This window comes from Aphanomyces astaci (assembly GCF_000520075.1).
Source record: "Aphanomyces astaci strain APO3 unplaced genomic scaffold supercont1.11, whole genome shotgun sequence".
Taxonomy (NCBI): domain Eukaryota; phylum Oomycota; class Saprolegniomycetes; order Saprolegniales; family Verrucalvaceae; genus Aphanomyces; species Aphanomyces astaci.
Window position 1 is genome coordinate 123,754 of NW_009798274.1, and position 20,081 is coordinate 143,834.

Sequence of the window (20,081 nt, forward strand, 5' to 3'; positions counted from 1 at the left end):
TTGATATCACCACGCGGTTGGAAATTGATGCCAGACTCAAGTGTACTGTACAGTTAGTTATGTGCCGAGCTCTAACCTATAGTAAACAACAGCAGTACTGCCAACACCATGAAAGTAGATCAACACAAGAACATGGTATATTTTTGTGTTGATGGTTCTGTCGAAGGGATTCCAACTACGAAATAGATTGTAGCCAGAACCCGAAGAGCAGTGCCGAAGGAGCCAACGCGAAAGCAAGGCGAGAGAGTTGAGTTCCCGCCATGCGCTTAGAGGCGGCGACCGCGGCGACCACCCTTTCGGCGGGTGCTGTCCGTGGGGATGGGCGTGGCATCTTCAATGCGGCCAATCTTGAGGCCGTTGCGGGCCAACGCGCGCAACGCAGATTGGGCACCAGGGCCAGGGGTCTTGGTGCGGTTCCCGCCCGTGGCACGGATCTTCACGTGCAATGCGGTGACACCCACGTCCTTGCACTTGGCAGCGACGTCTTGGGCGGCCAACTGGGCAGCGTAAGGAGAGGCTTCATCACGATCGGCCTTGACCTTCATGCCGCCGGTGACACGCACGATGGTTTCGCGGCCCGACAAGTCGGTCACGTGCACGAACGTGTCGTTGAACGAGGCAAAGATATGCGCCACGCCGAACACTTCCTCACCTTCACGGTTGGTAGGTCCGAGCTTGACGACTTCCGTCACGGTTTCCACAGCCTTGGCCTTCTTCGACATTCTTCAAGTGGGGGATGGAGGCCGTCAAATGAAGGAATGGCAGGAGCACACTCGTCCGCCGAGTACAACCAATGGATATGAATCGACCAATCAAACGCGTTCGAGAGTATACAATGCAAGAGGACCTCAAACAATTAATAAACACATTAAAAATCCATTTATTACGTTAAATGCAAGTTATCCATAATAGTACTGGAAATTTTACTATTTAAAATAGTAAAATTTCCAGTTATTAATAGTACTACACTTCACAGCCTTTCGTGGTATGATATGCACTTTGCACCAAAAACTACACAATGCACAATAATGCCATGAGTAATAAAACTAACTCCACGGCATCCTGACGAGTACGTTGCCACTTACTCTACTTCACAGTCTTACGTCGTATGCACTTTGCACCAAAAACTACACAATGCACAATAATGCCATGAGTAATAACTAACTCCATGGCATCCCTATTAGTACGTTGCCACGTCATTCAAGTCTCAATTTGGACCATATGTAAGTACTAGTATATATCTTTCTCATCTATCGACGACCACGTGGGTTACTCCTTGTTCTTCTTGGCCTTCTTTTTCTTTTTGTCCACCACCACCTCTTCTTCTTCCTCGACCTTGTCTTCCTTCTTGGCCTTCTTGGCCTTCTTCTCCGCCTTGTCGCTGCTCTTGCGCTTCTTGAGCGGCGCCGCGGCGCTCGCCTTGAGGGTCTCACTCACTTGCGCCATCACGTCCACGTTCTTGCGGGGCGCGGCGCCGCTTTCGTAAAACGCCAGACGTTCCTCCACTTGCTCCTTCATCTGGTCGCCGTACGCGGTCGTGGGTTCGTCAATGAAGCTGTCGATGCGCGACGCAATGGCGCACTTGTTGGCTAGGTACCGACTGATGCGGCCCTTGTTCTTGGCCGCGGCGCGTCCGATAAAGCTAGAATGGAACAGCAGGCCGTACTTGGGCGTGTTGCCGCGGGTCTTGAGCGCGCGGAACAGAGCCTTCTCCGCACCGAGGATCTGCACCGTGGAAGCTGGGCACTTGGCCAGGTTGGTCAACGAGCCGGCATGCGAGATGAGGCGGGCGCCGACGGCATCGCCGATCAGCGCTGCTAGGTTGGGCGCGACTTGGCCCATCTTGGAGTGCAGGTACGCATGCAGCTGTTGGCGGTACTCGGCCAGCCCGATGAGGCGCGAAGTGAAGTTCGCCACGTTGAGCATGTCGAGCTCCGACATGTCCATACCCATGGACGTGCGCGACGCGGCGACGATGGCCGCCGCCTTGTCTTCGTCCATCGTGAGCTTGGACAGTTCCTCGATCGATTCCTCCGAGAGGGACGTGCGGTGCTGGATGAACGCGGCGCAGCGAGCGTACACGTAGTTGTCGGGCACGATCTTGAGGAGCTCGGGGAAGTGCCACGAGTACCACTCGCGCACACGCATGGCGAACGTGTTGATGTCCTTGTCAAGCTGGTCGAGCAGCGCGATGGCTTGGATGATCATGTTGTCCGCGCGGTTCACGTTGAACTTTACCTTGGCGCGCGAGTACGAGTGCCCGAGACCGAGTTGGGCCTTGGACCAGACGCCATGGTCTAGCTCCTTGATGAACTTGGCAAAGTGGAGGCGCACGCCGCGAAGTACTTCGAGGGTGGTTTCGTTCGTGTTGACCGACAAGTGGAGCGCGTCCGTGATGGATTGCGCGAGACCTTTGTCCGACACGCCGAGGGTGACCGCGGCGGACTTGGACTTCTTCGCCTTGGGGAGGTTCAACTCGAGGAACGCTTGCAAGTCGTCCGTGACCAACCCTTCCGAGATCGCGTTGATGTTTTCGAGCGCGGATTCAGCCGACACGAAGGGAGAGAACGCCTTGAGCTTGACGGCGGCACCGAACTTGCCCAAGTCTTGCACGCCCTGTTGCACTTGATCGAGCAACACGGCAATCTGCTCCGACTCGACCACTTCGAAGAGCGCGTACCCGGAGGCCGATTCGAACAACACAAACGAGGCCTACATGGAGAACAGCAATGAGCCTGCATGCCCGTGGTAGATGCAGCGAGCATGATGCTGCACGACGAAGAGCTGCATCCACAGAGACGTCGACGTGACGTACCATTTTGCTGTGGAAATCGGAAAATGGTTGGTCAGTGGATCGAAACTCTTGCGGATGGACCCCACACCACCAATCAAAACGACAGGGCGAAGCACCAAATTGCAATTCCCTCGGTTTACAAACACCTATCCCCATTATGCCGTATTCGTCATAGGAAAGTCGAATATTCCCTATGTTTACTGACACATGGCGTGGATTGGTCAAAATACTGACCCCCAGTTCAAAATATTTGTATACAGATTTTCCCTAAATCAGCCATAATTTCATTAACGTTATCCATCCCAATATATATTAACTCCGCCACATCAGAATAGTCCTTACACGAGTGCCTCCTATCCCTTGATCTCTGTGCGAAGTTACCAGTATCATTGCTTATGATCTGTGTGAGAAGCTGTCATTGCTTGCTTTTACACTATAGGCTCTATTCTTGGCGGAAACCGTAGAAGTCACGCCACCGAGTCGCCTTCGCTAGCGGCAACATCGTCGTCCACAACACTTCCAGCTTTGAGCTGCTTGATGATGGCTTTGAGCTTGGCCACTTCTTCGCTGTCGGACGTCTTGTTGGCCTGGTTTGTGATCAACTTGACGCGGGATGCATAAGACAAGCTCGTTTGCGTTTCTTCCTGGTACCAATATCAGTATTCAAAGATGTCGTCGATATTTCAGGACATAGGATATAGTACTTGGTTGTAGTCGGCGGGCGAAATGTTGACAAACATCAGCTAATAGGGGTTGGTAATATTAGCGACACGAAAAATATTTAATATATTATAAACTGTCGCACCGTTTTGGCATTGCCGCCCAGCGAGTCTTGCATGAGTTGCGTCAACTACTCGAGTTTTCATTGTCATGTTCAGTCAAATGAATAGGCAACGTTCAATATATTAATATGGAAACCCATGATTTATACCCTATGTAATATTATTCAACATATGAATAGGCGTAAAACTGTGATTTATATCCTAATAATTAATATTTGTGTCGTGTCGTACCTTGTTGTTCCGGTATGGAATGAACTTTTCATTTGTGGAGAGGGCGGAAATGACATCGCCCAGTGCTACATAGTTGAGCCAAGGTCAGACAATAACACATGAAATATTCATGACCATATATATATATATATATTTAATACCCACCACTCAAGCTTTTGTTGATAGCTTGCGCTTCTTTCAACCGGTCTGCGGTGGCGCCGGTCTTGCCTGCCCGTTCGGAACCAGCCAAATCCACCAGACTCAGCTTGCCCACACTTGTCTATTGTATGTCTTGTTAGGTTGGATGTATATATTGCCAAATCGATTCGAAACTGGAGCCTCAGCTGAATCGAATGTCTTAGGAGAATGGATTAAAGAACCACCTAAGCCAATCAAATCAAGTTCTAGTGAATTTCTTCCAATCCAAACGTTTGACTCGACTCTGTCCCTCCGCATTGGGCAAAACCCATATATATACTAATACTTGTATATTATAGTTTGTACAGGCTTAAATTGGATCGAATGGATTCGAATGCATTTGGCGAAAAGACTCTCAAGTCCAAATTTGGGTAAAAGGACAATACAACTCTTTAACTGTAACCCCTTTCAACCAAATGATAATAAACTTAACGTTGTGGTAACTATATATATAAATATATTTTTTACCTGCTTGGTGGTTTTATTGTAGTTGTGGATGAGCACCGTAAACACCGAGTGCGACCGCGAGCTCTCGGCGTTCATTTTCGTCGACCCGACTTGTCTTTTTTTATTGGCCGCTACACGACACAAAAGATATTTCATATCTATCTGCCAGGCATATATATATATATATATATATAGATCGTTCGTAGTATGATACCGTCAAACATTCGCAGCGTTTGGTGGGCCGACGTGCACTCTTTGGACGCGGCGTTAGTGACAACGACCATGCCTTTTTCGTTCTTTTTGATGTCCAGCTTAAGCGCCTTGTCTTCTTTGTAGGCCGGATCCAACTGCGCCAACAAGTCGATCAGCTGATCGTTGTACAGCTCGAGCATGCTCGCTTCGTAGGAAATTGATTGGTTGGACGCTAATATCAAACAAATACATCAACTACCGGGGAAAATGGATATATATATTATTGAAATCGTATGGGTTACGATACCTTGAGACTCTTGCAAGGCAAACATGAGCTCGATCAACCGCTTGGTGATCCCTGGATGTGAATCCGTGCCTACATACGATCCATATGTTAGTTGAAACCTCGTTACAAGAACACTTGATAACTCCCACCAGTCATCGTAAACGTTTTGCCAGACCCGGTCTGCCCGTAGGCAAAAATGCACACGTTGTACCCGTCCAATGCCGACTGCAGCAAGTGTTTTGTGTCTTCAAACACGTGGTCCTAGTATCGAGAAGGATCAACAAGGTATTCTTCAAGAATAGTCATATTTTTAATATATATATATATATATCAAAATCCAATGTCCAAGCAATCAGCGTACTTGAGTATGCGACGGATTGAATACGGCGTCGTAGGTAAAACTCCGCGGGCCACGTGCCGTGTCCACTTCGAGCGTAAACTATGCACACCGTTACATGCGATACAAGAACAACCTTCGTTTGTTCACTCGATACAAGCACAACGTCGTACGTCGTCTAGGAACCGCACGCACGAGTGGCAGTTCCGGTCGAGTTCGCTGGAACTCATAGGGCGACAGCGGCAGTAGACTCGGATTTTGCCCTTCATGTCCTCGATCGTGTTGTAATATTTCTTGCGCAGGGCTTGCTCTTCCTATAGTACTCGATAAGCACCATTATGTTTGACGACGCTCGATCCCATCAAGGCTATGGTTAGCATGTACTTTGTATTGGGATTCCAGTGTCGCGTACTGCTGCGTCAGCGTATTCAAATTGGTCGTTAACGTTGCGGCCGTCGCCTACAAAAAAATCGTATATATACATTACAGGATATGATGTATTTAACATGCGATTTCGTACGGCTTCAGCTTGCAAGCCCACCATATCCTTCTCCAGCTGCGATAGCCGAGCGGTTTGCGTGCGCAATGCCGTCACAGTTGTCGTGAGCTATATATACCATACATGTCGTTAAGCTCTGTTTTGTTTCTGTGTGGCCAATCTGTGATTAGGCACCTCTTGCACTTGATTCGTCAAGTCCGAGACAGTCGCTGACGCTTGCACCAGCTCCGTTCTACCAACCAATAAATACTCTTACGGCATTTCGGTTGCTCAAATCAAAACAGACCTTAATGCTGTAATTTGGCGCGTGGACTGGGTTTGCAGGTCGTCGACCACCTTTTGCGCTTTCTTTTCAGCGTCCGCTAACTTCTTCGTCCACACACGATCGGACACGGCATCCCCACCGTCGCTACCGCCTTTGCCTCCTACGTTAAGCGTCGTTTTGTATTCCTAGTCTCACCGTATGTTCCCCACACAATTGATTGTACCTGCATTGTTGGCCTTGGTCAACGCCTGCTCCAACTGATTCAACTTGACGCGGTCGGCCTGCGACATTCAAAATCGTCCTTAACTCCGTATATGAATCCCTCAACTCTACCTTCCACTTGGACTCGACCACTTTGAGCTTTTGCTTGTACTCGTTGGCGACTTTCGTCGAGTTGGCAGATCCGTCGCTCTAGGTCCCAGTCATATTCAAAGGAGAACTCAACTCTGCATACTACCCCAGTAGCTAGAGTGTTTGTGTTGCGTTGGGCTTTGGCTTGCACTGGTGGCGTTGTTGCCAGTTGGTGAGCAGCTACGGCAGAGTCAGCGTTTGGGTGGCCAGCAACGAACGCATCCAACGCCTTGCGCAGGACCACCGCGCCTTTGGCTGGTACGACCGTCGCGGCTTCCGCCACTGCCAGCGCCACCACGTCCCCTCCAGGGACATTTCTAAGATACATGTCATATTTTGAGTAATATTATATATATATGTGTGTGCTCACATTGGAGCGATGGCGTGGCACGCCGACAAGAGAATGACGTGGCAGCCTGCCTTATCCCCTTGATTCCATGCGACTTTGCCAGCTTCGATGGCTGCTTTGGCGCGTTGGACGGCTGCTCCCAGCCCGCTCCCGTCGACGTCGCCTTGCAACTACATAGTAACATTATTTCACGTTAGTTAATCGTAGTTAAACGGTATGTGCAGACCTTTGGCTCGGCAATTAAACTGGTACTACTAGTATTTCCACTGGAGATGTCTTCTCCTTCGTCTGGGGTCGTAGAGGTAGTACTTTAGTTAGTGTCCTGCACTTGACGTCGTATTGCAGTGCGAGTAGCCACTTCTGGAGCAACTAAGAGGGTTACAATACCAATATCAAGATCGTCATTCTTGTCGTTATCCGGATCCAGATCATTTGACGTATCGTGGAATGTGTCGGCTGCCAGAGTTGCCGCACTCGACGAGGCGGCTTGGACTCGCCATGACAAAAGCTCCTCTGCTCGTATAATGTGAATAAATATATATTATACAAATATTGATTTATTTTTGATATTAGTTACACCAAGAAGCAACGTCATGTATATATTTATATATATAAATATATCAGCCACAAGCAAATAGCCACCTAACCTACCTTGTAATGCCAATTGGGTTTCGATCAACGAACGAGCGACTTCATGCTTCAAAGATGGCACGACGAGTTTGAGCGTGCAAATTATATTGACGTGAACATAATATAGATATATATATAATCATCACTCATTGGTCAGTACCTCTGCAGCCAACGCTGCCTTCAACTTTAAAATGGACGCCTTGTCCTGTGAACAAACGTATGTCATAAGGACGAGCATATCAGGTACTGTACGTCTAGCAAGGTTAAAAGTACTTCTATCGAGGGAGACTGGGCCTTTTCTGTAGAGGAAACTTCGATCGTGTGAGCTTGGGAAGGCGGTTGTGTGTCGTTGGAGGTGGAGAAGTGTCCTTGTAAAGAGGTTCGTTTTTGTGCGTCCTTGGAAGGGGCAGCCAGCGACACATCGGAGTGTTCTGGCGACGCTGTCAACGGCAATACAAGGGACGAACTATGTTCTTCAATCAAGGGCGGGTGTTGAGGTTGGATCGATGACAGTGGTGCTTCTAACAAGGGCTTGCCGGGCTGCGACGATTGTGTCATGGGAAGCTGAATGGCAGGGCCTGGCGACGCATCGAGTGCTTGTATCGAGGGTTGCGAGACAATCCTTGGGGATGTGTTTGTCGTGACAGGTCCTTTTAACGAGGGTTGACGCTCAAGGACGACCGCCTAGGTTCACTCCTAAACATCAAACTAGTCGTAAATGACACATACCGGTTGGGGGCGATGTTCTTGCACCGAGGGGTAATTTGAGCTGTGTGGTTCTTGTATCGAGGGTGGTGTTTTGAGGCGCGACTGCAGCGCGTCCACTTTGGCTTGGGCGTCGTCCAACGCGGTGCGTAAATGGGCGACCTACGGCGTTGGAATGGGGAAAATTCCTCGTTTTGTCACGTGTTTACCAGTGTGTGGTGGGGAAATTGCCTCATGTTGCCCGAGCCCTGCAGCGTCTCCACTTCGGCCACTTTGAGGTCGTATGCGGCTTTGGCTGTCGCAGTGTCCTGGCACAGTCGATAAAAATGAATGAATGAATTTAAATATATCTTTTTTGAGCAAAAGCGGCAGATATTATTTCTCATAAGGTAATATACAATGCATGTTCACAGTACTTGTTTGAGCCGCGCGTGGTCGTCTTCGGCTTGCTTGAACGCCACGTACAAGTCCTTCACCTGTCATATTGTCCATAATAAATAAATATAAAATATTACAGGTTTATGCTTACTACATCAAGTGAATATCAATTTTTGGGGAACACACATACATACAGTACCTGCGCTTTATCCGTCAAGGTCGGGTCTCGGTTGTACTTGGCTTGAAAGTCATTGAGCCATTCTGTCTCAAATGATTCAACTGACTGGAGCTTTAGTTATTGGGCTGTGCCTACCTTTGATACGCTGCTTGGCTGCGGTTTTGGTCTGAAACACAGCCGTGCTTTGCCCTATATGTCATGGTATAAATTATATTATTCAATACATCTATATTTTGCAATATATATATATACATATATATATTGCAGTATTAGTTCACGTATGAACCCTCGACCTTTGAGCGTATCCAGCTGCGTCTTGAGCACTTCCATGTCCATTTCACATGCGATCAAGTGGGCGTATTCTTGCGGGGGCTACATATTACAAACAATATATTCCAACCCCGTATTTAAATATATATATATATAATATTAAAACCAACATACCTCTAACGCCACGATACTTTTCCACTTGGTGCCATGATGAAATGCCGCCGCCATTTTCGATGGGAATGGCAGGACTTTGGCTGCCGAAGTTCTGCTCGTTGCTACATAACTCGCTCAAGAATCCACTTGCAGGGCTCAGTGAGTACGTTGTATAGTATCCACCACGTCACAGACGACGGTCGCCAGCACTGCCGCCACCTGCGACGTCACCATCAAGTCGTCGTACATCGCTTGAGTGTGCGCAATATCAGTCTACACATTCGAAAGGCCAAGCTGAAAAATCACTAACACCACATCTCATACCTTAGCTTGGCGTAAGACTGTTTGGAGGCCGTGAACATCTGACATTGCGAACGTGAGATAAATAAATAAATATTTATATATATACAATATTTCATACCTGCTTGGTGCAAAGCGCGGTCGACAAGCCAGTCCACCCACAGTCGAGCGTCCAACCCACAAGTGCTGGTGTTGTCGTTGTCGCTTTTTATTGGCTGAGTTGGATTATCTGTAGCCATCTCAACGGATCTCAACAGCTGGACTTCCCAACGCCAATCTTCGCTCCTATTCATTAATATATATATATTTATTGGTGGTGTTTCGGGTTTAGACTGTTAGTACATGAGGCCACAATGCGCCAACGCCCGCGCCGCATTCTCTCGCTGCACTCGCGCCACGGCACTCAGTCGGGCCAGCTCCATCTCGTACGCTACAAAAATACAAGTCAAATGAGCCATAAACCATACATATTCAGAATCACCATATCACATCATATATGTAGTATTTGTGTCCAATAGATGCATTAAATTCGTGTAAAATTGATATTTTCACGCCAACCAATCATCGCAATCCGTACAATGTCGCAAGGCTAGCACGTCCGCTGCATGCTGATTGGCCAGAGCATCCCGCTCCATGAGCCAGCTGTGCCACTCCGCCGCGTGGCAGCGGTCGTGCTCGGCCATGGTCTCTTGTAGCTGGTGGAGGTCGTTCGTTGCCTCGGCTTTGGCTTGGTCTGTAGTAGTAGTACATGGTAAAAAATATGCTAGTGCACTTGTCGTTCGTTATATTTAGTTTAAAAAAATCGAAAATCCCCGAAACCAACCCCTTGCGGCAATATGAAATACTACGTAGTACTGTTTATACTACCTGTCACACATTTAGAGTCAATTGGAGACATGAATGAATGGTGGGGAGGGCAGTAGTTTACCACTTTCGCTTTGTAGGCGGGAGTACTGCTGCTTGTGCATCTGAACTCGGTCCAACGTCCGCCTACGATGTATCGATCACAGGCTGGAGCACCATAACGAATATCTCCATCCTTCTCAAAGACTAGAAACGGAATACCACATCACGTCGAAAAGAGTTGTTCACACCACAGCATATACAACTTGATTCGGTACCGTTTCAACTCGCCCACGAACGCTTCGTAGTGAGCTTTCGTGGACGCTTCGATCTTGTTGTATCTGTCGACGACAGTGGCCAGTTTGGTCGCGTGGTCTGCTTGCAACGCGTGCATGTCCTGCACTACACGCTCCAAGTGCGATCTACCAGACTTTCGTGTAAAGAGTTGCAAGTCCATGGAGGGAGGACCTCGCCAATGCGACGGGGATGTAGGCTGTTTCATTCGCCTCAACGATACAAGCTGCTGCTGCTGGCTGGTGGTTAGACGAGCCAGCTTTCAAAGGCATGGCAGTGGCAGCTAGCACCTTGCCTTGGTGAAATGCTCGGGTGGTCTGCATCATGACAGTCAGTCAGCATGTGGGGGTATAGCATTAACCTTGGGATGACGAGACCTGTAAGTCCCAGCCAACGTACATGTTGCATGGCGGCCGCCGCCTCACCAGTTGAGACGGTTTCAAGTGATAACGGTATTGTCAGATTCGTCGAATAGTACTATCAATAATAATAATACTAAGTTACGATGTATTAATACTACTTTGTTAGTAATACTATAAATATTTATATTAATAGTTTTAATATCTGTGAGATTAATTTACCCGACTAGTACTACTATTAGTAATACTATTATCAAGTTTTTAACATTTTCTGAAAAATATTAATAGTATATAGTATTAATATCTGTTCAGAATTGTGAGATTAATATACCCCACTAGTACTACTATTAGTACAGTACAAAAGGAGATGGAATCATCCTTGATCCTGGAATATATTCAATGCACCATGAAATGGCAGCTTATCTTCCAGAGAGCGCAAATTTGGTCGCTTGGAGGGCGACTTGCGGGTTCGAATGGAGGTATGCTTGCGCTGCTTCCTTGGAATCGGCGTACCCTGTAGTCGGGTCGGCGTCCTTGCGGACAGCGCCAGAGGCGAACTCGGGGTGCTTGAGCATGATAAAGAGGTTGAGGAACGCGTTCAGGCACATAAGGATGCCGGCCACGGTGCCCATGGCGGACCCCATGCCGAAATCGAGGAACCCGATGAAGAAAATGAACCCGGCGCGGCCGTTGTACGAGAAGAGGAACCCAAAGTTGGCTCGGATGCGGCTTTCCATGCTCTTCAAGCGGCACTCAAACAAGAGGAAGAGCAGGCCGAAGAGCACCACGTACATAGATAGAAGCGCGCCCGTGACATTCAGCGCGATGAGGTTGAACACGCCGCCGATTCCAGCCACAATCTGGAACACTGAACAGAACACGTTGCCAAGGCGCATGAGCCGAAGTACGCGAGAGATGTCCATGTTCTGAATGGCAGCGATGCGTTCGGATAGGGTTGGGCCTGAAGGCGGCGGTCCCGCGATGGACGTAGACGACGAAGACGAAGGCGGCGCCATGGCAATTGCGGTGCGGGTCGAAATATGGGAATGTGGGGTAGAACTGGGGAGTGAACCAATGGGAGATCGTTAACGCAGAATGAAGCAATTGGATTGGTAGATACTAAAAAAGCCAGGGAAAAACAGAATGACAACACACGCTACGACGAAAAGTCAAAGTGCATACAAATATTAAGAAAGCACGGAAGCCAATTCATGTTAACGCTGATAATGACAAAGCGACTGCCAAATCACGCATCTAGAGTAACCAACATTCCTGTTCTGTAGTAGATTTCACAGTTAACGTTATTCCGCAACCAGCCCTTAAGGGGCTGGTTACGTTGTTTGCATGGATTTGACAGTGAGTAAATTCATTATTACAATTACAACAGCTCAATTTGTTAGTGCAAAGTTTTACTTCGTGAACATGCCAGGGTTGAAGTGTACAAATGCGAGGAACTTGACGTCATTTGGAACGTGACGGTGCACAAGTGACTTGACTTGGACTTTCGAAACCATCGGCGAGGCGAGTTCAAGCGATGGGATGATGACCTCCAATCGATAATTCCCGAGTCCCCACCTACTACCTTTTGTAACGATGTGGCATACTCAAATGAAGTCATGCTGAGGGCAACAATACTCCGGAAATACTATGAAGCAGCCGAGTTGCACAGATTTGAGCTGTCTCTGAGTACGGCGAAGGTAAGGTACTTTAGTTGACGGCAAAACAATTACAATTGGAAGTCAACTTACATGTTAGCCGACACTGTTGTTTTAGCTTGGGTGTTGGGCAGGATCAACGGGAAGGGGTTGGGGTTGGTGGAGGGGAATATGCCTAGTGCAGGATCGATGATCGAGTAAGCTTGGACAACGGGTTGATCCAGTTGCTGGGGAAGGCGTAGGCTTTGAGGGAGCTGGGAGAGGAGGTGCTAGTGTTGAAGTCGGGGACAGTGTAGGGGCTTCGAGGTGGGAGGGGGTGATACACTAGTTGGGGTAGGTACAGGTGTGGCGGAAGCAGTAGTCATTTGTGTGTGGGTCGGAGAAGTCGTTGGTGCAGGTTTGCCAGATGTATCGACCCAATCGACTTCGAAGGGTGTCAAGTGAACGGGTAGGGAATTGTGTGGAATAGCTATCTATTCCATGCGCATTAGGAGCGACATCGTCGGCATGGTGCGGCTCGAAGGGCGTGTCCGCCCAGCAGTCCACATTGCATGAACGTTAGGGTTTGGTCTGCAGGTGGGTCTTGTTATGTGGCCAGCGGCGGGTCGTTGTATACGTTTTGCCATATTCGTAGCACGCAAACTGGATGCCTTCGAACGGGATGGCCCCACGAGTCCGGACGTGCACCCGGAACCCCCGGAACCCCCGGACGCCGTCGACTTGCACGATGCGCCGGGCTTCGTGACGGATGGTCAGAGGATAAGTCGCATCCGAAGGAACTGTGATTGGCCAGCGTTTGCAGTTGTTCAAAGAGATTGAACTTGATGCCCGCGTACGGCCCGAGGCGGCAGCAATTCGACGCCAAGTTGCCTTTCCAAAACCCCGAAACGCCTTCGTTTGGAACAGAGTGAATGGAGAATCGTGGCCCCTAGACTTTTCACTTGAAATACTGTATGATCTTGAGCACGACCATGGGCGAGGTCATGTGAGCAATTTCCCCCACCGACGACCATCCCTTGCGCGTTCCCGCGCAGAGCTGACCAAAAAATAACTTTTTTGCGAATATATTAAAAAGATAATTCTTCTACTCTGTGCCAAGAAAGCAAATAACCTTGATTTCTCGAGCATGAAAATAGGTTATACTCAAAGCTTACAGAAATGAATAAGTATTGAATCACCAAGGAATAATTCGTTGGTTGGCACTCCTACCTTGAGTTCCAATGGCGTGTGGCCATTCAAACGTTTGGATGTCCATTGGAACTCAAGGTCGAGTGCTGACATTCATTATCTGTTTTGATGAACCAACCCAACCAAAAAAAAACCAACATCCTACGTGGGCACCAATTGGCCGAGCTCTTCTTCACGCGAAATACCCCTGGAAGTACTGATTGGACCTGCCGTTGTGGCGTACGTCGTGCTCAGAATGGATTTCTACTGTAACGTTTGATTAACTGTGATGTGATAGTCGTCATGTGGGTTTCATTTGGTTCCGCACTCGTAGCAGCTACATGAATGCTGACTGTTCCATTTTATCCAGATTATTCAGAACGTTTAACCTGGGTTTACAGTTAACTGAAAGAACCGAGGCGTTTAAACTAAAACGTCTTTTCCTGATGGCCGATCTGTAGTCTTTAGATGAAATGCACCATAGCTACTTTACGACATAGGCCGCCGCACTCTGACTGTCAGAGTACGGCGGCCTGTGTGTGTGAATCGGAATAAATCTCATGGGTGGGGAAATTGAGATTTATCCCTGGAACTCCATTAAACCTCGCTGTTATCCGTACGTTATCCGAATAAATCTCATTCAATAAATCCAACGGGTGGAGTTGCCCTTAATCGATTAATAATACAGCTTGTCCATGTTTGAATTATTCGAGTAAGTTATTCGTCTGAGGGGAACATAGGAATAAATTATTCTTTGCAGACGTGATGGTGAATAGATACAACGTGCATGACTTCCAAAAAAGTAAATAACCCGCCGATGAGAACCTCATAAATAAGTAAAAATAAAGTATTGGTCAGCTCTGTTCCCGCGGGGGGACTTTGTCGGTTGTTGGTGTTGACGTTTTCTAGCGTTTTCAATTGAGTGATGGGAGGATCGAATAGATTTCCTGCTTTCCGTGTCAACTTGCTTCCAACGTCGTCACAGGTCTCGCCATGTCGCCCTCACTGTGGACCTGACATTTCAAGATATGCGATCATGTGGTGGTGGTGTATCTATTTATAGCTTGGTGTAACTTGCATCCAACTAACCCTTGAACGAAAACTTGCGCAAGTTAACGTTAAGTTTGTATTCGATTGCGCTGTTCAACACGTATACGTATGGACTTCAAATTTTGGCCGCCAGTTGCGATGATTTTTGGAAAAGTATCCATGAGAATACAAGTAGTACTACGTAGTACTACGTAGTGTGTATGTCATAATTTAAAAAGATAACATCGAAATATAGCATCAAGTTAACATAAGTTAACATCAATGTTTGTCATAAATTATGACAATGTTAACTAACGTTATCGAGAAAGTACATGACTTTGTCGTTGAATTGCTCAGCAACGGCTGGTCTTGGCGTGATACATTTAATATGAAAACTGAAGAGATGGCTGCAGGCTATATAACGAGACGTGATGTGTGGCGATTGCACTTATTTAGCATGCGTGAAGTGACCTCAAACAAGCAAAAAATCTGAAATATAGCTTACTTTGGGTGTGATTATATCCCGCAATAACCATCGTAACACCGTCCATGCCGCTTTATTACGTAGTATCAATGCTGCTGTACATGCTACCATGTTCTTGCGTTGATCGGTGATCTCTGAGCCACGAAGCAACACATTAAAGACGCATTTTGGCGAAAACTTCAAATATAGCGTGAAAGATGGCAAACAATTATTGTCATCTTGAGCTATAATTTATAGCATACATTGATATGTTATGTTATAATTTTCTAACATATAAATAGATTTAGCAATGTCATATTTTAAAAAGTTGTGCAACCGTGCCAAGCAACTCAGCGAAATAAATTGAGGACGGTGCCAATCCTTCAAAATGGCAATTAAAAGCAGTGCACGTTGCTTTCTTCCTCAGACTGAACTCGATTTGATTCAGCGTGTTGTATGGTGTAGATGATGAACAACGTACTGCCATATCGTTTGAGGATTGTAAAGTTGATCGTTTCCCGCAGTATGAAATCCAGCTTCAAATTAGTTGCAAGTCAGTCGCCGCTATGTACTAAGCAAATACTAGTAACGTTACAGTGCAACTGTACGCGATGGGTTGTACCAGCTGACATTACACGCGCACAAACCCTTGTCGGCGGACATTACGACGGCGGCGATGCATCGTCATAGCGGCGACCGCCACTCCAACACAGCCGGCTACGGCGATCACCACGGTCCCAGCAACAGTCGCTTCGTCTACTGACTCCACAGAGTTGTCATGTGAAGACTTGACGGCTAGCATCATCGGCGGCGTAGACGGCAGGCGGTGCAGAGTGAACTGGGCCGGCCCATTGCTCCGCCAGTCTCTCGCGTGCATGAACATGGCGTCTGGGACCCCGCCAATGATGGGCACACAGCCATGGCATCGACTCAAGTACGTGCCCATATCGCCCTTGAGCGCAATTCGGTTGTCGGGCCCAGCTTCCTCACATGTCCACTGGACGTTGGGGTCGACGAGGTAGTTTACCCCAGAGGGGGGCACGGCAAACGCTTGGTCCGGAAGGGTGGCCCCTCCGGCACATCCGTGGCAGCGACCCAAATACGCCCCCGTGTCCAGCACAAGAGTGATTTTTCCAATGTGGGGGATGTTGCGGACTGTCCACTTGGTCGAATAGCTCAGAGGGCCCAGAAGAATCACGTCCCAGGTCGTCCTCGGCTTCCTCAGGCAACCGTTGCATCGGCCGACAAACTCGCCCGTGTCGGCTTGCAGCCCAATCACGTCGCCGTCTTTAAAGGTACAGACTGCGGAAGGAGGGGTGCAGGGGAGGTTGGGGGGGCTGGCGTTAAGCGCTTTTTGCGCAAAGTTGCAAAAGCTCCGGGGGCCTTGGTCGTACCCCGTGTTACCAAACTTGGACAGAATGTCACACCCACACACCATCTTGGACAGTGGCTTAGCTCCGGACGTGATGGTGGCTTTGCAGCCTTCGGGGGCCACATTGCATTCCCTTCCGTTGTTGGACCAACACTGGACATCGCCGTTTGCATCAAGAGACATGGGAGAGTTCGCCCACGGCCCCAACGTCGCGTCCGCATCCTCCAGACACTTCCACACAGGAACGAGCGCGTCTTTAGCGAAGTTGCACCAGTGCTCGGGGCCGTAGTCGTAGCCAGTGTACCCGTACGCCTTTTGATGCATAGCGCCACACACCAACGGATCGGGGGCGTCCGGTGCACTGTTGATCGTGGATTGGCAGTCGCCATTGTTGTAGCAAGTGTGGTGATTAAGAGACCAACACTGCACTTCTCCGTCGGCCGACAACGAGAACGGAATCGGGTTGCCAGGAATGCACTTCCAGTCGGTGGCAGCGGTCGAGTGAAGTAGTAGCGACAAGGCCTCTCCCCAAAACGAAAGCACACGCATCGCTAGGGATTGAGAGAAGCAATTTGCAAAGTGAACTACAGGAAACTCGTGTGGCCAGCCACACGAGTAGTTATAAGTCGATCTATAGCCACTCCCCACCAAAGCTCCATGAACGTGCTGACGGTTGTGGACACAGCAATCACCTGTACACTGTACAGTGCTGACGGTTGTGGATACAACTATCACCTGTACTACTCTGGAAGAAAATATAAGGAAAAGTCCATTGTCCGGTTGGAAGAAAATACTACGTAGTACTACTACATGAAGTACGAAGTATACCTTTTGGTATCCGGACATCAATCTTACCATTTCGTTCTGAAACCCCATATGTCCTGTACTATTAATAGTATACTATAGTAGTTAGTAGGTGAAGAATCCATCAGACTTTCCATGTAACATTCATTCTTCATTTCCGTGCAACTCAAACAAGATAAAACTTCGCTCTGGAGTAAACTGCTGCAATACTCCACTTAGGAAATCGTGCAATCACACACGCGCTCGTGTCCGCCAAGGACGCTGCTGCGCCCGCGACCGAATTTATCGGCACAAAACTGCGCCATCTACCTCAGACCATCAGTTTAATGTACATAACCAACGCACCCACCTCATCCAACACATCATCCGTGTCTTCAAAGTATGCCACGTATGTGTCCACCGGAGGCGGTAAACTGGCTGTCCACAAAGGCACTCCAGTGGTGGGTTCCACCACACATCCCAAGCCACTGCACTCATGCTCAGGATCAAGCGTTTGCAGGAATAGGTGCAGCTCACGCCGGGCCACGTCCTGCACCCTTCGTCTCGACACTCGACCCCCTCGCTTGGCTTGACTGACAGCGGTGGTCAGCACGTCCACATACTGCACGGACGGGTGGCGCAACGCGGCTTGAGCTGCACGTAGGTGCACAAGGGTTCCTTCCACCGTCGTTTTCGACGGGTGCAGCATGGCTTCCAACGGCTCGATGTTGTGCACTAGGTGCAGGCTAGACGCAAGGAACGGCAGCAGCGGCACCACCGCTGTGGACTCGACCAACAGGGGGTAGGTCGACGTCTCGGGACGTGGCAGCACCACAAGCGTTCCTTTGACTTCGTCAACCAAGTACAAGTAGTACCAAGTCCGACTAGTAGTACTAGTAGTAGGTGCCTTGTGGAGTAGCGTGTGGATGGCTGATTGAAGCAGCGACAGCGCCAGCGACCAGCCGCGGCCCATAGCTTCCAGGGCCGCGTCCACTCCATGCGATCGCAGTTCGGATTCAAAATGGAATGGCAGCAGCACCATGGACGTGGGGTATGTTCTGCTGCCGCTGCTCCGAAAGGACGAAAACGACGACGGGGGGGGGCTGGCCATGGAGTGCACTTTGAAGCGAGCGATTTCATGCAACGACCAACAGGTGGTGGGGGATGACTCAGATGCATGGGCAAATGCAGGGTGGTTGGAAGGTGGCGGTGGAGATGGTGGACGTGGCTGAACCATTCGTTTGGTTGGATGATTGGTCGTGAGGAGGGAACGAGTAACTGCTTCGTGTGTGGGGATGGTTTCCTTGGTCGACATGAGGAGGCTGCCACAGAGAGGGGCGTCCTCGGGCTGAGTTGGTGAACTAGACAAGGCAGCACATGGAGGACGAAGCGCGTCGACGTCTCCGGTACGCTCAGTAGATGGAGGGGATGATGTGGTGGACGTGGCTGCAGCTGGATACGTTAGCAGCAGCCGCGGAGGTTCCTAAACACACATGAAACATTAGCACATGCTATATAACAATAGCATGGGCTATATAAAACGTGAAGTCTAAGAGTGGTGTCGTGGTTGTGACAGACCTCGCATTGCCACAGCAGTTGGGATGCGGCTGGTGACGCTGTCGAAGGAGGGGCGGTGGCGGCAACTTGGTCGTGGAGACCTTCCTCGTGCTCGTGCACGGCGCAGGTGGGACTGAGGGCAAAGCCCTTGATAGCCGTTAAATTACCGATATGAATAGCCTATGGTACACCCATTACGAAAGACAACAAGGATAAATGAGATGTACATACGATGGAGTCGGGGGAACACTCGAAGGGGTTCGTGTGGGTGGTGACAGGCACCACCTTCGGCGACTTTGCACCATCAACAATAAGCTCCTACACCCGGGTAAGCCAGAGCGATAGAGGCAGCCACGGCATGCGACAAGACATACCGTGACACGCAGTTTTGGCAGCAACTCATTCAGTTCAGGCAATGCGGTTTCAGGGTTTTGGGAACTCGAGGTGGCAGCACTCGGCGCATCTGTTGCGGGGACCTGGCTGTGGGGGCTCGTAGTGGCATTGCTGCCCTCTTGCACCAGCTCGCTAGCCAGAATCGACAGTGTAGCCGGCGCTTTCTCCGCTCGTCCTTGCTTGTCCACGGATGACGAAACGCTCTGCGTGTTAGATTGACGTCAGTGTCGAAGGAATGCCATCAAGGATACGATATTACCCAAGCAACAATGCCACATGAGTCCTCGACAGACTTCGTTGACACGACAACCATGGTACTAGCTTCATCAAGTTCGAGTTCGTCTTCGTCCATGTGATCCAATGCAAAGGACATCGTGGACGCAGTGCTGGATACTGGCGACACTGACACAGACGAAGCCGGACTGAGTTGATCCCACGGCGTGTGCATTCCATTGTCTTCTGACGCTAGCTCCACACATTCACCCACTTCGCTGGCCGCTTGGTGGTGGTTGCGGGGGCTCATGTAGTTCTCCATGATATTTCCCAAGAGGATTGACGGCGGACACGCCATCTCTAACCGACGATGTCATACAAGTCCAAGGAATACATTTCTCTTACCCATGTTGACCGTTGCAAGAATTTCGATTTATGGCGCACTGCAGCCTGCCTGCCTTGCCAACAGTTCTCTTGGGGAAATATTCCCCGCGTTTGTGTTGTAGTGCTCCTTTTTGGCTGACTATTTGTTTAAAACCAGTTCTAAACGGGTTTCAATTGTCGACGCACAATACAACCAGTAGAGCGAGAGCAAGGTATCCACTATATCCAAGCCCTTGAACCAATCA

The 20,081-nt window shown here is 49.0% G+C and overlaps 6 protein-coding genes across 9 annotated transcripts; 1 reads left to right on the plus strand and 5 right to left on the minus strand.

The window, feature by feature from the left end:
- Nucleotides 1-115: 115 nt before the first annotated feature.
- On the minus strand, nucleotides 116-786 carry H257_05684 (40S ribosomal protein S14). The gene has a single exon (XM_009830619.1). The coding sequence runs from the start codon at nucleotides 720-722 to the stop codon at nucleotides 267-269; it is 456 nt and encodes a 151-aa protein (XP_009828921.1). The 5' UTR covers nucleotides 723-786; the 3' UTR covers nucleotides 116-266.
- A 389-nt stretch (nucleotides 787-1,175) lies between these two features.
- Nucleotides 1,176-10,905, minus strand: H257_05685 (hypothetical protein). 3 transcript variants are annotated; one of them, XM_009830620.1, is made up of 42 exons: nucleotides 10,861-10,869; nucleotides 10,636-10,778; nucleotides 10,446-10,589; nucleotides 10,253-10,314; nucleotides 9,902-10,057; nucleotides 9,667-9,754; nucleotides 9,446-9,609; nucleotides 9,349-9,386; nucleotides 9,192-9,297; nucleotides 9,046-9,146; nucleotides 8,895-8,973; nucleotides 8,737-8,790; nucleotides 8,623-8,684; nucleotides 8,462-8,521; nucleotides 8,255-8,353; nucleotides 8,070-8,207; nucleotides 7,614-8,024; nucleotides 7,501-7,545; nucleotides 7,362-7,407; nucleotides 7,098-7,223; nucleotides 6,937-6,998; nucleotides 6,732-6,880; nucleotides 6,468-6,678; nucleotides 6,344-6,421; nucleotides 6,234-6,291; nucleotides 6,032-6,170; nucleotides 5,920-5,977; nucleotides 5,767-5,853; nucleotides 5,631-5,705; nucleotides 5,420-5,560; nucleotides 5,271-5,348; nucleotides 5,059-5,170; nucleotides 4,931-4,999; nucleotides 4,646-4,855; nucleotides 4,453-4,562; nucleotides 3,952-4,066; nucleotides 3,808-3,872; nucleotides 3,600-3,644; nucleotides 3,499-3,537; nucleotides 3,271-3,438; nucleotides 2,816-2,940; nucleotides 1,176-2,712 (listed from the first exon to the last, which is right to left on the minus strand). In XM_009830620.1, exons 1-42 carry the CDS (start codon nucleotides 10,867-10,869, stop codon nucleotides 2,472-2,474), a joined length of 4,566 nt encoding a protein of 1,521 aa, XP_009828922.1. In that variant the 3' UTR covers nucleotides 1,176-2,471. The 3 variants fall into 3 exon arrangements, with proteins under 3 accessions (XP_009828922.1, XP_009828924.1, XP_009828923.1); XM_009830622.1 differs by lacking the exons at nucleotides 1,176-2,712; nucleotides 2,816-2,940 and having other exon boundaries at nucleotides 3,122-3,438; nucleotides 10,861-10,905; XM_009830621.1 differs by lacking the exons at nucleotides 1,176-2,712; nucleotides 2,816-2,940 and having other exon boundaries at nucleotides 3,122-3,438; nucleotides 10,839-10,905.
- A 216-nt stretch (nucleotides 10,906-11,121) lies between these two features.
- Nucleotides 11,122-11,884, minus strand: H257_05686 (hypothetical protein). Its single transcript, XM_009830623.1, has one exon. The coding sequence runs from the start codon at nucleotides 11,834-11,836 to the stop codon at nucleotides 11,240-11,242; it is 597 nt and encodes a 198-aa protein (XP_009828925.1). The 5' UTR covers nucleotides 11,837-11,884; the 3' UTR covers nucleotides 11,122-11,239.
- Nucleotides 11,885-13,033: 1,149 nt separating this feature from the next.
- H257_05687 (hypothetical protein) lies at nucleotides 13,034-13,730 on the minus strand (the record flags this gene model as incomplete). The annotated part of the gene is made up of 3 exons (XM_009830624.1): nucleotides 13,034-13,212; nucleotides 13,256-13,345; nucleotides 13,685-13,730. The coding sequence occupies 3 exons, from the start codon at nucleotides 13,728-13,730 to the stop codon at nucleotides 13,034-13,036; spliced, it is 315 nt and encodes a 104-aa protein (XP_009828926.1).
- Nucleotides 13,731-15,623: 1,893 nt separating this feature from the next.
- H257_05688 (hypothetical protein) lies at nucleotides 15,624-17,235 on the plus strand. Its single transcript, XM_009830625.1, has one exon. The coding sequence runs from the start codon at nucleotides 16,054-16,056 to the stop codon at nucleotides 17,014-17,016; it is 963 nt and encodes a 320-aa protein (XP_009828927.1). The 5' UTR covers nucleotides 15,624-16,053; the 3' UTR covers nucleotides 17,017-17,235.
- Nucleotides 17,236-17,336: 101 nt separating this feature from the next.
- H257_05689 lies at nucleotides 17,337-19,880 on the minus strand. 2 transcript variants are annotated; one of them, XM_009830626.1, is made up of 7 exons: nucleotides 19,858-19,880; nucleotides 19,499-19,812; nucleotides 19,221-19,442; nucleotides 19,078-19,164; nucleotides 18,868-19,026; nucleotides 17,660-18,772; nucleotides 17,337-17,615 (listed from the first exon to the last, which is right to left on the minus strand). In XM_009830626.1, the coding sequence occupies exons 1-7, from the start codon at nucleotides 19,859-19,861 to the stop codon at nucleotides 17,526-17,528; spliced, it is 1,989 nt and encodes a 662-aa protein (XP_009828928.1). In that variant the 5' UTR covers nucleotides 19,862-19,880; the 3' UTR covers nucleotides 17,337-17,525. The 2 variants fall into 2 exon arrangements, with proteins under 2 accessions (XP_009828928.1, XP_009828929.1); XM_009830627.1 differs by having other exon boundaries at nucleotides 17,337-18,772.
- Nucleotides 19,881-20,081: the final 201 nt, after the last annotated feature.

Bases quoted from the DNA above. Each gene is read 5' to 3' on its own strand.
- H257_05684 (XM_009830619.1), bottom strand. From the start codon at position 722: ATGTCGAAGAAGGCCAAGGCTGTGGAAACCGTGACGGAAGTCGTCAAG.
- H257_05685 (XM_009830620.1), bottom strand. The intron at 9,298-9,348 runs GTATGAGATGTG...TCGAATGTGTAG, and splicing joins CAGTCTTACGCCAAGCTAAG to ACTGATATTGCGCACACTCA. The intron at 5,854-5,919 runs GTGCCTAATCAC...TGGTATATATAG, and splicing joins TGACGAATCAAGTGCAAGAG to CTCACGACAACTGTGACGGC.
- H257_05686 (XM_009830623.1), bottom strand. From the start codon at position 11,836: ATGGCGCCGCCTTCGTCTTCGTCGTCTACGTCCATCGCGGGACCGCCG.
- H257_05688 (XM_009830625.1), top strand. From the start codon at position 16,054: ATGGCATCGACTCAAGTACGTGCCCATATCGCCCTTGAGCGCAATTCG.
- H257_05689 (XM_009830626.1), bottom strand. The intron at 19,443-19,498 runs GTAATATCGTAT...TCTAACACGCAG, and splicing joins CATGTGGCATTGTTGCTTGG to AGCGTTTCGTCATCCGTGGA. The intron at 18,773-18,867 runs GTCTGTCACAAC...ATGTGTGTTTAG, and splicing joins AACTGCTGTGGCAATGCGAG to GAACCTCCGCGGCTGCTGCT.